Consider the following 12,283-nt stretch of genomic DNA (forward strand, 5'->3'; position numbering starts at 1 on the left):
AAATGTCTAATCAACGTTGTAACAATTAGATAAATAATTTAATGGCGTTCTTGTAATAAAATGTAAGTAACTCTGACCGCGACTGTACTTAAGTCTAGTCCGCAATTTGTACAAAATTGTACCAATATAGGGAGTATAAACAAAAAATATTGAACATTCCTTTCATAAGTTTTAGTATAAAATATTAGTTAGTCCGGAATTACATTTGTAAATTTTAAACACAACTCTCAATTATTAATAGTTTATTTTAATCTGTCATTTTTACTTATGTATTTGTAAAAAAGGGAAAAATATAAATTAATTATTTGAGGATTTTAGGGCGTTTATGTTATGAGGAAGGGTTAAAAGTTTGACAACTGAAGAAGGCGCTGTTCGGCGCCATATATTATTTTGTGATAACTGAATTGTCAAACGGCAACTTTTGAGTTACAGCATCATGTACTCGGCTACTAGTCAAATTCGAAGCAAAGAGAATTAAATCACTACGTTATTCGAAGTACGTAGGTATTTGTCTTAGATTTTAAACTTCTAGTACAGTCGTCAACTCGTCATCGCCCGAGGCGCTCACAAATATCTGAACACGCCTCTATTGTCAAGTGCGTCTTCATATATTTTTTTCATTGGATTTTTTTTAGATTTAAATTGGTAAAAAGACACGATGATATCATTTGTAAGATAGAGATAGTGTTATTAATTTCTTATTCTGAAATATAGCTGCGTCCCTTTTTAAGGAGAGTAAGGATTATTCACTACATCTGTAGTCAACAAATCTGAACCTTGACTAAAATTTTGCTTAAAACTTATGAAAGGTACTTCGAAATGTCTTTTAAGACTGACTAATCGTTATATTTTGACATTTAGTTTAGATTTTGCTTATTCGAGCGTTACTTTATTATAGCCGAATAGTGCAATAAAATACTTTATTAAGTAATTTTACTTTACTGCGCACTTTTGGGGTTATACAGTATTTTTATCGGTGACGGTTTAGTCCGACTTGTTGGTTCTTGTTTTTAAATAAAGCTTGTTTACACATATTGATTAGTATCATTGCTACTCTTTATGTCGATCCAAGCAATAAAAATACCTACTTATTTGTATGAACATTTAACAATACATTGAAATTTTTCTTAATAACCAGCCATATAAAAATCCATTGATTCTATCAGGCGTTGTCAGGTAAAGTGAAATTTATTTTTATTATTGGCAAGGTGCGCAGTCGGTGGAGGGGGAAGTGGCGCTGATCGTCACAAACACTACACAGGTAATCTTATGGAATGTCTGACATTAGTACTAGCGGCAGCCGCTTGAACTAATTTTACTCCATAAGATTTAACGTAGAAGGTCTGCCAAAATCAGGGCAGCACCAGTCGTGCACCTAGCGAATAACTTAAATATTATTTTACATAGTATGTAAAGAATCAGGAATATTCGCTACATTTCGAAATTTGTTTACTTCTGATTGTATCATGAATTTCATGATCTAATGATTGTTAGTAGGTATATCAAATAATTGTTCGTAGTAGAGTCTGTGCGGAAAGAGTCGTGAAATGTATGGGATCCTATACATTCTACGACTCTTCTCTTTCCGCACAGACTCTAGAGGTGTTATATTTAAGAAAAAAACTTGCCACGAGCTCGACATACGAACTAGATGACGTTATACGGCGCCATATGTTTTGTGGTACCTAACTGAATTGTCAAACGTCAATCAAAGCGACATCTACTTCAGCTGTCAAATTCGTGGCACGGCTTTTGTTTTATACCTCTACTACAATTAAAACTCTTTTGGCAAATAAGAAATAGTAAAAAAAATATCGCTTATTTAATCTCATTCCGAGAAGGACAGTTTTTGTACTATGGATTAAAAAAGAAATAACTTTCTTGGTATTCAACATTTGAAGTTGATCCCTTTGATCCCACTATGTTGAAGTGCTATTCGAATTTTCAGATTACGGAGAAATCAATGTTTTGGCGAGTTTCGTTCGTTTTACAAAATACTTTATACTATCTATCTAAGTATAGTCATAGAGAAATAAAGACAAGAGTGCTCACTCCATACATCAGTTCAGACTATTAATTTCAGTGTCTACATCTAGCATCGAGTAGCGGAACTATCAGTACTGCTACTTGACAATAGATGTAGCACCGACCGGAAAGTCTTATGCTGTTGAGATAAGACTTTCCGGTCGGTGCTACATCTATTGTCAAGTAGCAGTACTGATAGTTCCGCTACTCGACGCTAGATGCTAATAGTCTTTTTGGTACTAAAACTGATGTATGGAGTGAGCACTCTATGTATTTATTTCTCTATGGTATAGTATAGAATTTCCCATTAAAATGTATATAAATTAAATATATCAGTGTTTACGGGTAATTGTACAGTCTCCTGCATCAAATAGGTATTTCAAAGAGGTCAATATTATTTAATATCTAAATACACCATATTGACCACTGTAATATGTCTTGTTGTATTATAAGTACATATAACAATTAAATCATAAATTAATTTATTATACTACCTAGATCTACGCATTATTCGGAGACTTCGGAGTAGACATTTAAAGTAATTTAGATAAATAAGGTTATCTTATCTTTGTAAGTATTTAAGAACTCTTTGAGATAGAACATGTAAATAGTTGTAAATAATATTAACTTTAGATATTAATTTAAATTCTCAGACCGGACAGTGGATGCCGTTAGATTAAATATATGTAACTGGTAGAATCTGTACAAATTCAATTAATAAATAATTTGTTAATACTGGTTTATATATGTTACGCTAAAAGTTGTTGGACAAAACCCAACTATGAATTAACCTGTAGCTTTTATTTAAAATTTAAAGTATGTATAAGCAGTAATATATTACTATAGTACTACAATGATACTGATAACATTTTCTACAGCCACAACGCATTGATATTTACAAAAATGCTACTGGGATGATTAAAATAAGGTATACGGTATATGTGAGTAACTTTGGGTTAGTTAAAATAATGTAAGTAGTTTGTGGCATTGTCGCAAAATAGTTAACAGTGTAATATCGCTACAGAAAGTTCACTGACTAACACAACCGTTTTGACTGGAAAGCACTCAAATGAATTTGCCTTCTCTCTTTGTTCATATCATAATTCATGATTATTATATGGCTTACTAAAAATAGTAATACAATTCAATATAATTCCTTGTTGCATGTAGGTATAGTTTTTGTTTTCAGTGTGGACTGTTTTTTTAGCTCTGTTATAATATTGGGTCACTAAACCTTAACCCTTAAATGCATGATTTTTCCTTTTGGCTGAAATTAATATGTACCTATATGTATGTATAACGTAATATTTTATGTAAATATACAATATTATTATGGGTAAAAAATCTATGAAAAATATAAAATAAAGTTAAAAAATATAAAATAATTGCAAACCCCGAAAAAAACCGCCTACATAACATCACGTATTAAGATTCATCTTATCTATCTAATCTTTTGGCTTTTTTAAAATGTCACCGTCATTTTGTCTTAACTAAAATGCAGTATTTTATGCAAATTTGAATAAAAATTGGAAAATGTATTAATTTAGGTACTATCAACATAATTATACAGGAACAAATCGATTTTATCTAATTATGAATAAAATTATATGTTTTTTCTTCTGTAGGCTGCATCCATCACTATGCATTTGAGGGTTAAATGATTTAAAAAAACGTTTGCTACAAATAATTTGCAAATTATATCTCATCGTAACAATTTCAGCACGAGGCGTTTTTGGCCAGTATACTTTTTAAAACTTCACCGTGTGTTCGATTTTTTTTTGGGTTTTATATCACTTGTCTATTGGTAGTGAACTATCCACCAAACTACACTCTGTGATGTTTTCTATACATATTTCCCTTGTAAAATGTTGTATAAATATGTTAAAAATAATGATAAATGTTAGCTCATAAAGCGTCTAATATTCTTGCTCTAAGGCGTAAATAAATGTGAACAGAACAGAATTGGGAATATTTTGTTTTGCTGACCCTTTACCTTATTTATAGACCCCGGGCCACCTAGAAATTCCGTTAGTCATTTCACAAAAGGCGATAACTTGTTAAGGCCCCAGTACACAATGGGCCATCGTCGGGCAGTCCAAGGGACGCAGCCATGCGGTAGAATGAGATAGCAATATCACTTGCTCTCTCTAACGCATAAATGCGTCCCCCAGAATGGCCCACGCTGGCCCATTGTGTACTGGGGCCTTAAAATGGTTATCATGGAGCCTCTTAACGTCAACTCCCTTTCTGTTGGTGGGTTGAGAATCAGTCGTTCCCAGCTATCATCTGCGCGAAAGCTATTCCCAGTGGCCGGCCTATCAATAGCTGGTCAAGCAGATCTTGTCAGTAGAAAAAGGCGGCAAATTTGAAAAATGTAGGCGCGAAGAGATATCGTCCCATAGAAAAATTGAATTTCGCGCCTTTTTTTACTGACAAGATTAGCTTGACCAGCTATATTATCAAGAGCACATACGAGTAATATTACCGCGATGGTTGAAAACAATTTTTTTCAGTAATTTATTCCCGATTGTAAATTTGTAAAAATTCCATACAGAAAAGAACTATCACGATGAAAAAAGTCAGTTGACTAATGCTCAACTAATAATGACTAATGTTGCTAATAGAAGCGATACGCAGCTTTCATTGGCGGTAGCCAATGAAAGCTGCGTATCGCTTCTATTCTACTTCTATTATAAAGAGACCCAACGAGTAATTACAGTGAGATTTACCGATATATTTCGACTAAGCTAAAAGTATGTATTGTACCGATTTGACACTCAATTTACAAGTAATTGTAGAAATCGCTCAGATTGGCAAAAAATTGTTCGCGTCTAGACAGGCCTTAACCTTTTGGACGCCAATGACCGATATATACGCACCGCAGGTCCAACGCCAAAGACGTATTAATCGGTCACAGACCACAGAGCAACATCGACCTACGTGCATATATACATAAAGTTCAACTTGTTTTGACACTTCAATGATGTGGCGTCTGAGTGACAGCTTTTGTGTTTGACACGGCGTGGAAAAGGTTAAGAATGTTTAAAACATAGATATCTATCTATCTATCTAATACCTTTAAACGAGCAATTCTTGTTTATTTATGTATATATATATATTTCGGCGATCTCGGAAACGGCTCTAACGATTTCGATGAAATTTGCTATATGGGGGTTTTCGGGGGCAAAAAATCGATCTAGCTAGGTCTTATCTCTGGGAAAACGCGCATTTTCGAGTTTTTATATGTTTTCCGAGCGAAGCTCGGTCACCCAGATATTTTTGTTTTATGTACGATTAACAATGTGAATCCACCTGGCTGTGGCCATGTCGATAAAGTCATATCCATAAACTATCGACATTTCTTGCCATTTTAATTTTACTTCAAAAGTTTAACGATACCTATGTAAAATGAACAAAAACGCTTTTATTCTTTATTGTGGTTATCAGATCACGATTTTATCGTCACGCCCCAGCAGGGAACGAAGGGAAAGCTCAGGTTTTTAATTACAATACATAAATACCTACTACAATATGTGTCGCAATAATTGAATTATATTTTTATATTATAATATATTCATTAATTCATTATCCATTACAATTTCAATTATGTTTATTTTTAACGAAGATATCGAAGCTTTAACTAATCGCTATTTCGTTCCGCTGTGTAGCGTTTATCGATATACTTGGTCAACCAGATCTTGACAGTAGAAAAAGGCGGCAAATTTGAAAAATGTAGGCGCGAAGGGATATCGTCCCATAGAAAATTTGAATTTCGCGCCTTTTTTTACTGACAAGATTTGGTTGACAAGCTATATATAACGTGATTAAAATCGACTTTTCAATCCCTAAAAGAGCACACATACACGTTTTTACGCACACATACACAACTTGACACTGGCAAAAACGGTAAAGCTTTGGATTCCTCCGAAAACGGTGCCGTCATATGACGGCCGTCATATAGCGGCAGCAAAAGACGGCCGTCTGTACGGTGGCGACATGTGGAAAGTACCACGGCGTCATAACACACCGTCATCCACCAAGGTCAAAGCGGCAAATTTGAAAAATGTAGGCGCGATGAGATAATGTCCCATAGAAAATTTGAATTTCGCGCCTTTTCCTACTGACAAGATTTGCTTGATCATCTATAATTTACTTGGAGGATGAAATATCATCAGAAGAGGAAAATAATCGTAGTACGGAATCATTTATTCAAATCTCGTGTCATTTATTCAAAATGGCGTCACCGCTATCTAATAAAACGTTCACGAAACTATCGACACCGTCATGACGGCCGTCATCTTACGTTACGTTGACAATCAACGTAACGTAACGCCGTCTAGGAAACCGCGCCATCTTGTTTACATAGACAATGTTCTAGTGACGTCAGTCAACGCTATATAGCGGCCGTAATATGACGGCACCGCTTTCGGAGGAATCCAAAGCTTAACACTTTGATTTAAAGTTCATCTTGTCAACAGTTGTCCTTTTTTGACAAAAGAGATTTTTAAAAGAGAGAGGAGAGAGAAGTGATACTATACTTGGTCAACCAGATCTTGACAGTAAAAAAAGGCGGCAAATTTGAAAAATGTAGGCGCGAAGGGATATCGTCCCATAGAAAATTTGAATTTCGCGCCTTTTTTTACTGACAAGATTTGGTTGACTAGCTATAGTTGCTGCGCCGTCAAAGAGAAGAGACAACGTTGGGGCCTTGAGGGGCTACCGCGAAAACCGTTTTTCGCAAATTGTGGGGATCTTTCTCTTTTACTCCAATGAAGGCTTAATTAGAGTGACAGAGAACAATGCCCGCAATTTGCGAACTTCGATTTTCGCGATTATAGCCCAATTGGGGCCTTGGTTTAAAAAAAAAGCACATGACATTGATGTCTGTCATAACAAGAGATTTGGAGGTTATAAAAATGATGCAAATCGGTATCAATCAAATAAAATAAATAATTTATTGAAATTTGTGCCATTTAGAAATGTCTAAACTGCGAAACATATTACAGACATTATACTGGCGCTACTACAGTCAGAAGTCACACAAGAAATTGCCGATAATATCGTGTAAGCGGCCAGAATATAACCACTTTGAGGGACAATCTTATAGTAAATTCGACGGCGTAAAATTGGCCTCCTCGGGTTGGTTGCACGCTAAATCTAAAGGCGATTATTTCACAATATACGGGGATGCGAACAAGAAAGAAGAGAAAGATGTATTTAAGAAAAGTTTCAGCGATATAGGCGTCAAGCAGGAGCTGATCGAGGTTTTGGTAGCACAAGGCTACGAGTTGCCGACGGCTATCCAGGCGAAAGCCATCCCGTTCATTCTTGAGGGATATAACACTGCCGTGACAGCGGAAACTGGTTGTGGCAAAACTTTGGCCTACCTTTTACCTATTTTCCAGCATGTTTTGGATTGGAAGCAATGTGTTAAAAATGAATTCAACAGTCCCTTAGCTGTTGTTATTACGCCGAGTAGAGAACTAGGTAAGTATTTATTAATTAATCAAATTATACTCACTAGACTCCGCAAACATATAATCATAAATCATACATACATAGTTTTTGTATAACTTTTATATTTTTGATTTAATATAAGTCATTGTACTGTACCTTTATTCAATAAAGTGGTTTGTTGAATGTGATATGTGAAATTAAAAATATTTAAACTTGTTTATTTTTGGCAGCAACACAAATTGGAGAAGTTGCCCAAAACATAGCCCAAAACCTAAATTTGAATGTCACAACTCTGGTTGGTGGACGAACCAAGCAAAAGATGCTAAACCCACCTATAGAATATTGTGATATCCTGGTGACCACACTGGGAGCATACAGCAAACTGGTCACTACTGGCATTTACAAGATTCACAATGTGCACCACATGGTGCTGGACGAGGCTGATACACTGCTTGATGACAGCTTTAGTGGAAAATTGTCACACTTGCTAAAGAAATACCAGGTAATTTTGTTTTAGTATTACTATTTCATATGGGTCCATTATCTATGAAAAGGGACCTTATTGTCGATAGTGCTTACACCGCACGGCATTGTATTTATATTGGAGCAATGTTAATAATGGCGTAAGCGCCATTGACAATAAGGTCCCTTTTTATAGATAACGTCACATATTTACTCTAGGTAGACAACAATGTTGAGTTGAGAGTTGAGAAAAGTGTTAACATTTTTATTTTGTTACATGATTTCATTGGCAACTCTAGGCCCATTTCTTAAACCTGATAGGAGATCCTTTTGTCACTTTCGTTCTGCATTATCACTTATCAACCCAGCTCTATTCATTAATTGGCTTGGAATAATATTACATTGCCATCAAACTTTCAAAATTTCAGCTTAGTTCAATTGGAATTTATTGATTACAGACAACCTCACACTGAGAAAATATATTGTAAAAAAATATTATTTCCAGAAACTTTATATTATTCTAATTAAATATTAACGCATTCATGTTTCAGATTCAATTCAAAGTACAGCACCAGATACCTCCAGTTGGTTGTCAGCTGACACTAGTGAGTGCAACATTGCCGCATGAATTGCCTGACTCTGTCAGCGCGTTTGTGGATCCTCAATCTTTGAAGACAGTTACCACCTCCAGGATACATAGGATACTGCCTCATGTTCCTCATAAGTAAGTATCAGAGTTTAACTGAGCGCTATCTACTGTGCGCTATTCATAGAAAGTGGCACTATCAAATTTTTAACACATTACATTACATTGATGAAATACAATATTATCATTACAGATTTCTTCGCCTTGGCAAAGCACAAAAACCAGTGGAACTGCTAAAACTAGTCCGAGCCGACGTCAACCTTAAGCGGCCCGTGATGATCTTTTCAAACCAGACACCTACTTGCGACTTTGTCGCCATGTTTCTGAACGAGAATGGCATAGAATGCGTCAACATTAACGGGAAAATGGCTATTCCGCTGAAGGCGGGCAAGTTTGAAATGTTCAAATCGGGACAGGTTGATGTGCTCAGCTGTACTGATATTGCGTCACGCGGATTGGATACTAATAGAGTAAGTGTAATATTTGATTTTTAAAGCATAAAAATAAATAACTTGCTTTGTAAAAGTTCTCTTTTGGAAAATATCCTATCTGCCAGCTTGCAAATCTTCTGAAAACAGAACGTAAACTTACTCACTAACAGAACGTGTCATAGGGTATCTTTCCTAAATGTGTTATTTGAGTCATCTTAGTATTTTTTTTTTTAATAGCCTATATTGTGTCCCACTGCTGGGCAAAGGCCTCCCCTGTCTTTCGCCACTCGTCACGGCTTTGTGCATGTTCCCGCCAGTCGCCACAGAATGAGTCCAGGTCGTTTCGCCATCTCATTTTTGGTCTGCCTCTGCATCGGGTGATCTGTGGTGTCCAGTCGGTCGCTATTTTGGCCCATCTGTCCGGGTGCATCCGACAGATATGTCCCGCCCAATCCCACTTGTATATTCCATCTTAGTATATTCCAACAAAATGTGTCATATGCAGGTCCAGCACATAATCAACTACGACTTCCCCCTGTATACGGCGGACTACATCCACCGCTGCGGGCGCACGGGGCGGCTCGGCTCGGCCGGCGGTGCCATAACCAACTTCGTGGCCTGGCCGCGCGAGGTGCGCCTCGTGCAGAAGATCGAGGCCTCCGTGCGGACAGACAAAGATCTGCCTCATGTCAACGCGAATATCAGGAGAATCATCGAGGACAGGATAGCTAAGAGTGCTGATGCTGCTTTGAGAAGTTTGGCGTAAGAGAAACGTTTAAATTGTAATAGATATATTAGCTACTTTGCTACTTATAATATTAGTGCGTATTAGAAATATCAATCTATTATATTCACGAATTGACCCAGTCCAGAGTTGTATGAAATTTCATGTTATAAGTTTTAATAACAGCTTAGTTAGCAGACTGTAAACTGAACTTGTAATAAACCACGTTATATTTTAAAACCAAACTGTCAAATTATTCATGATACCTGGACCTCTATTTCCTCGATGGATTCATAAACCGACCTCAGAATACATTTTAATCTAACATGTATTACAAAAAATAAAACAATCTAAAAATGTATATCGTTGTCTAAGCACCCATAACACTAAGCCTCAAGTAAGCTCAAGAAAGCTTACTTGTGGGCCTTAGCCAGTCCGAGTAAGGTTGTCCTATAATATTTATTTAGGTTTTTATGTCTAAACAACAGTGTTTTTATCTATTTTTCATTTGTACCACCAGAAACCTAAAAAGATTATTTTGCCATCAAATTTGTCGCAGTCTTAAACGGATTAGCAAGCCATTTGGAAAATTACCATTTTGACGAGATCCTAAGACCTGAAGGAATAAAACGTTTTATTACCAAACTTAATGAGATTTCGAATTGCTATTGGCATCGTTAAAATTACGATTCACTCTAAAGTTTTGTTTAGGTTTACTGAAGCACACTGTACCTACCTAATTTAAAGAAGCAATACCTATTTTCATAAACGTTCACCTCGCCGATTAGTCTATAACTATTTTGCCTAATTCCATTATGAATATGATTTGAATTAAGAGCCCATCAACGTGCACACTATCAAACTAGTTTCTATGTTGCTGGATTCGTCAATCCATGCGTCCAAAGTTAAAACGACCATTTTTGTTTTAAGTTTATAGATTGACGAATCCAGCCATAGAAACTAGTTTGATGTATTCAAAAGGTACTAGGTACAAGATACAGTCCGTAGCGGCTCCCTTTTTTAGGGTTCCGTAGCCAAATGGCAAAAAACGGAACCCTTATAGATTCGTCATGTCTGTCTGTCTGTCTGTCTGTCCGTCTGTCTGTCCGTCCGTATGTCACAGCCACTTTTCTCCGAAACTATAAGAACTATACTGTTGAAACTTGGTAAGTAGATGTATTCTGTGAACCGCATTAAGATTTTCACACAAAAATAGAAAAAAAAACAATAAATTTTTGGGGTTCCCCATACTTCGAACTGAAACTCAAAAAAATTTTTTTCATCAAACCCATACGTGTGGGGTATCTATGGATAGGTCTTCAAAAATGATATTGAGGTTTCTAATATCATTTTTTTTAAAACTGAATAGTTTGCGCGAGAGACACTTCCAAAGTGGTAAAATGTGTCCCCCCCCCCTGTAACTTCTAAAATAAGAGAATGATAAAACTAAAAAAAATATACGATGTACATTACCATGTAAACTTCCACCGAAAATTGGTTTGAACGAGATCTAGTAAGTAGTTTTTTTTTAATACGTCATAAATCGCCTAAATACGGAACCCTTCATGGGCGAGTCCGACTCGCACTTGGCCGCTTTTTTAAATATATTTCGGTAAATTGAAATAATCACGATTATTTAGCAGTGGCGCTAGTGTACACGTTGATGGGCTCTTAATAATTATGTGACGGGTAGGTATTACATACGGGGTGTTTTTAGGAAAATACATTTGGAATAGTTGTAAAGAAGGCTACGGCTAAGACCATACGAAATCAGGGGCTTAGTGTCATCTCCATAAAAAACGCCAAATCTCGCAAAATTGTACTGAGATGTCATCTGTCAGCGGACCCATCCATTTTGAAAAACACTAAAGTAAAATTTTCGTGGTTTTCTAGATAATCAAACTTTCCTTTCTTTTGAAAATTGTACTTAGGTACCAAGTATTATAGGATTGAAATGAAACCATAAAATTGTATTTAAAATTGTATTACATATCTCAAACTGTAGAACCTAAAGACTTTAAGTAGGCATTTAGAGCTTAAGCTACAAGTTGAACACGATGTCTAGGACCACGCTTTCTTATAGGGGTGAGTAACTTTTACACTCTGTAAATATAGAGTTTCATATAGCTTTTGTTACAATGATATTAATAGAATATTTCACACATCAGTAATAAGTACCTAATATCGCGGGTAATATAGGCCTTAAAAATAAACATCAACGACAAATCTGCCCTGCTTATAGTATGTGCAGTACTTGCATGAAAAACTACATGAAAAATAAAGAAATTATTCAAAGATTATAAGATAAATATCTTTTCAAATGCAATTACTGCATATGTTGTAGTAGTAGTACACTTTATTGTACAAAACGACACATAAAACATGTTAGCATGGCAGAAAGTCATGTCAATCTTGGTTATAAATGCTAAAACTATCATGCATACCTACTCTCATTCTTTTTGCAATGACCATAAAGAACTTAGGGTAATTCCGGGGTAGTTGGTCATAGTTTTTTTAGGTCTCGATAAAAAAATAAGT

At 35.8% G+C, this 12,283-nt stretch overlaps 1 protein-coding gene across 1 annotated transcript; it reads left to right on the top strand.

The window, feature by feature from the left end:
* Positions 1-6,916: 6,916 nt before the first annotated feature.
* On the top strand, positions 6,917-9,795 carry LOC134648761 (probable ATP-dependent RNA helicase DDX28). The gene is made up of 5 exons (XM_063503307.1): positions 6,917-7,512; positions 7,713-7,984; positions 8,496-8,668; positions 8,784-9,060; positions 9,527-9,795. The coding sequence occupies exons 1-5, from the start codon at positions 7,005-7,007 to the stop codon at positions 9,785-9,787; spliced, it is 1,491 nt and encodes a 496-aa protein (XP_063359377.1). The 5' UTR covers positions 6,917-7,004; the 3' UTR covers positions 9,788-9,795.
* Positions 9,796-12,283: the final 2,488 nt, after the last annotated feature.

This window comes from Cydia amplana, chromosome 1 (genome assembly GCF_948474715.1).
Source record: "Cydia amplana chromosome 1, ilCydAmpl1.1, whole genome shotgun sequence".
Classification (NCBI taxonomy): domain Eukaryota; kingdom Metazoa; phylum Arthropoda; class Insecta; order Lepidoptera; family Tortricidae; genus Cydia; species Cydia amplana.

Coding starts and splice junctions, on each gene's coding strand:
- LOC134648761 (XM_063503307.1), top strand. CDS start 7,005: ATGTCTAAACTGCGAAACATATTACAGACATTATACTGGCGCTACTAC. Junction 7,513..7,712: donor TACGCCGAGTAGAGAACTAG/GTAAGTATTTAT, acceptor TATTTTTGGCAG/CAACACAAATTGGAGAAGTT. Junction 8,669..8,783: donor CTGCCTCATGTTCCTCATAA/GTAAGTATCAGA, acceptor TTATCATTACAG/ATTTCTTCGCCTTGGCAAAG.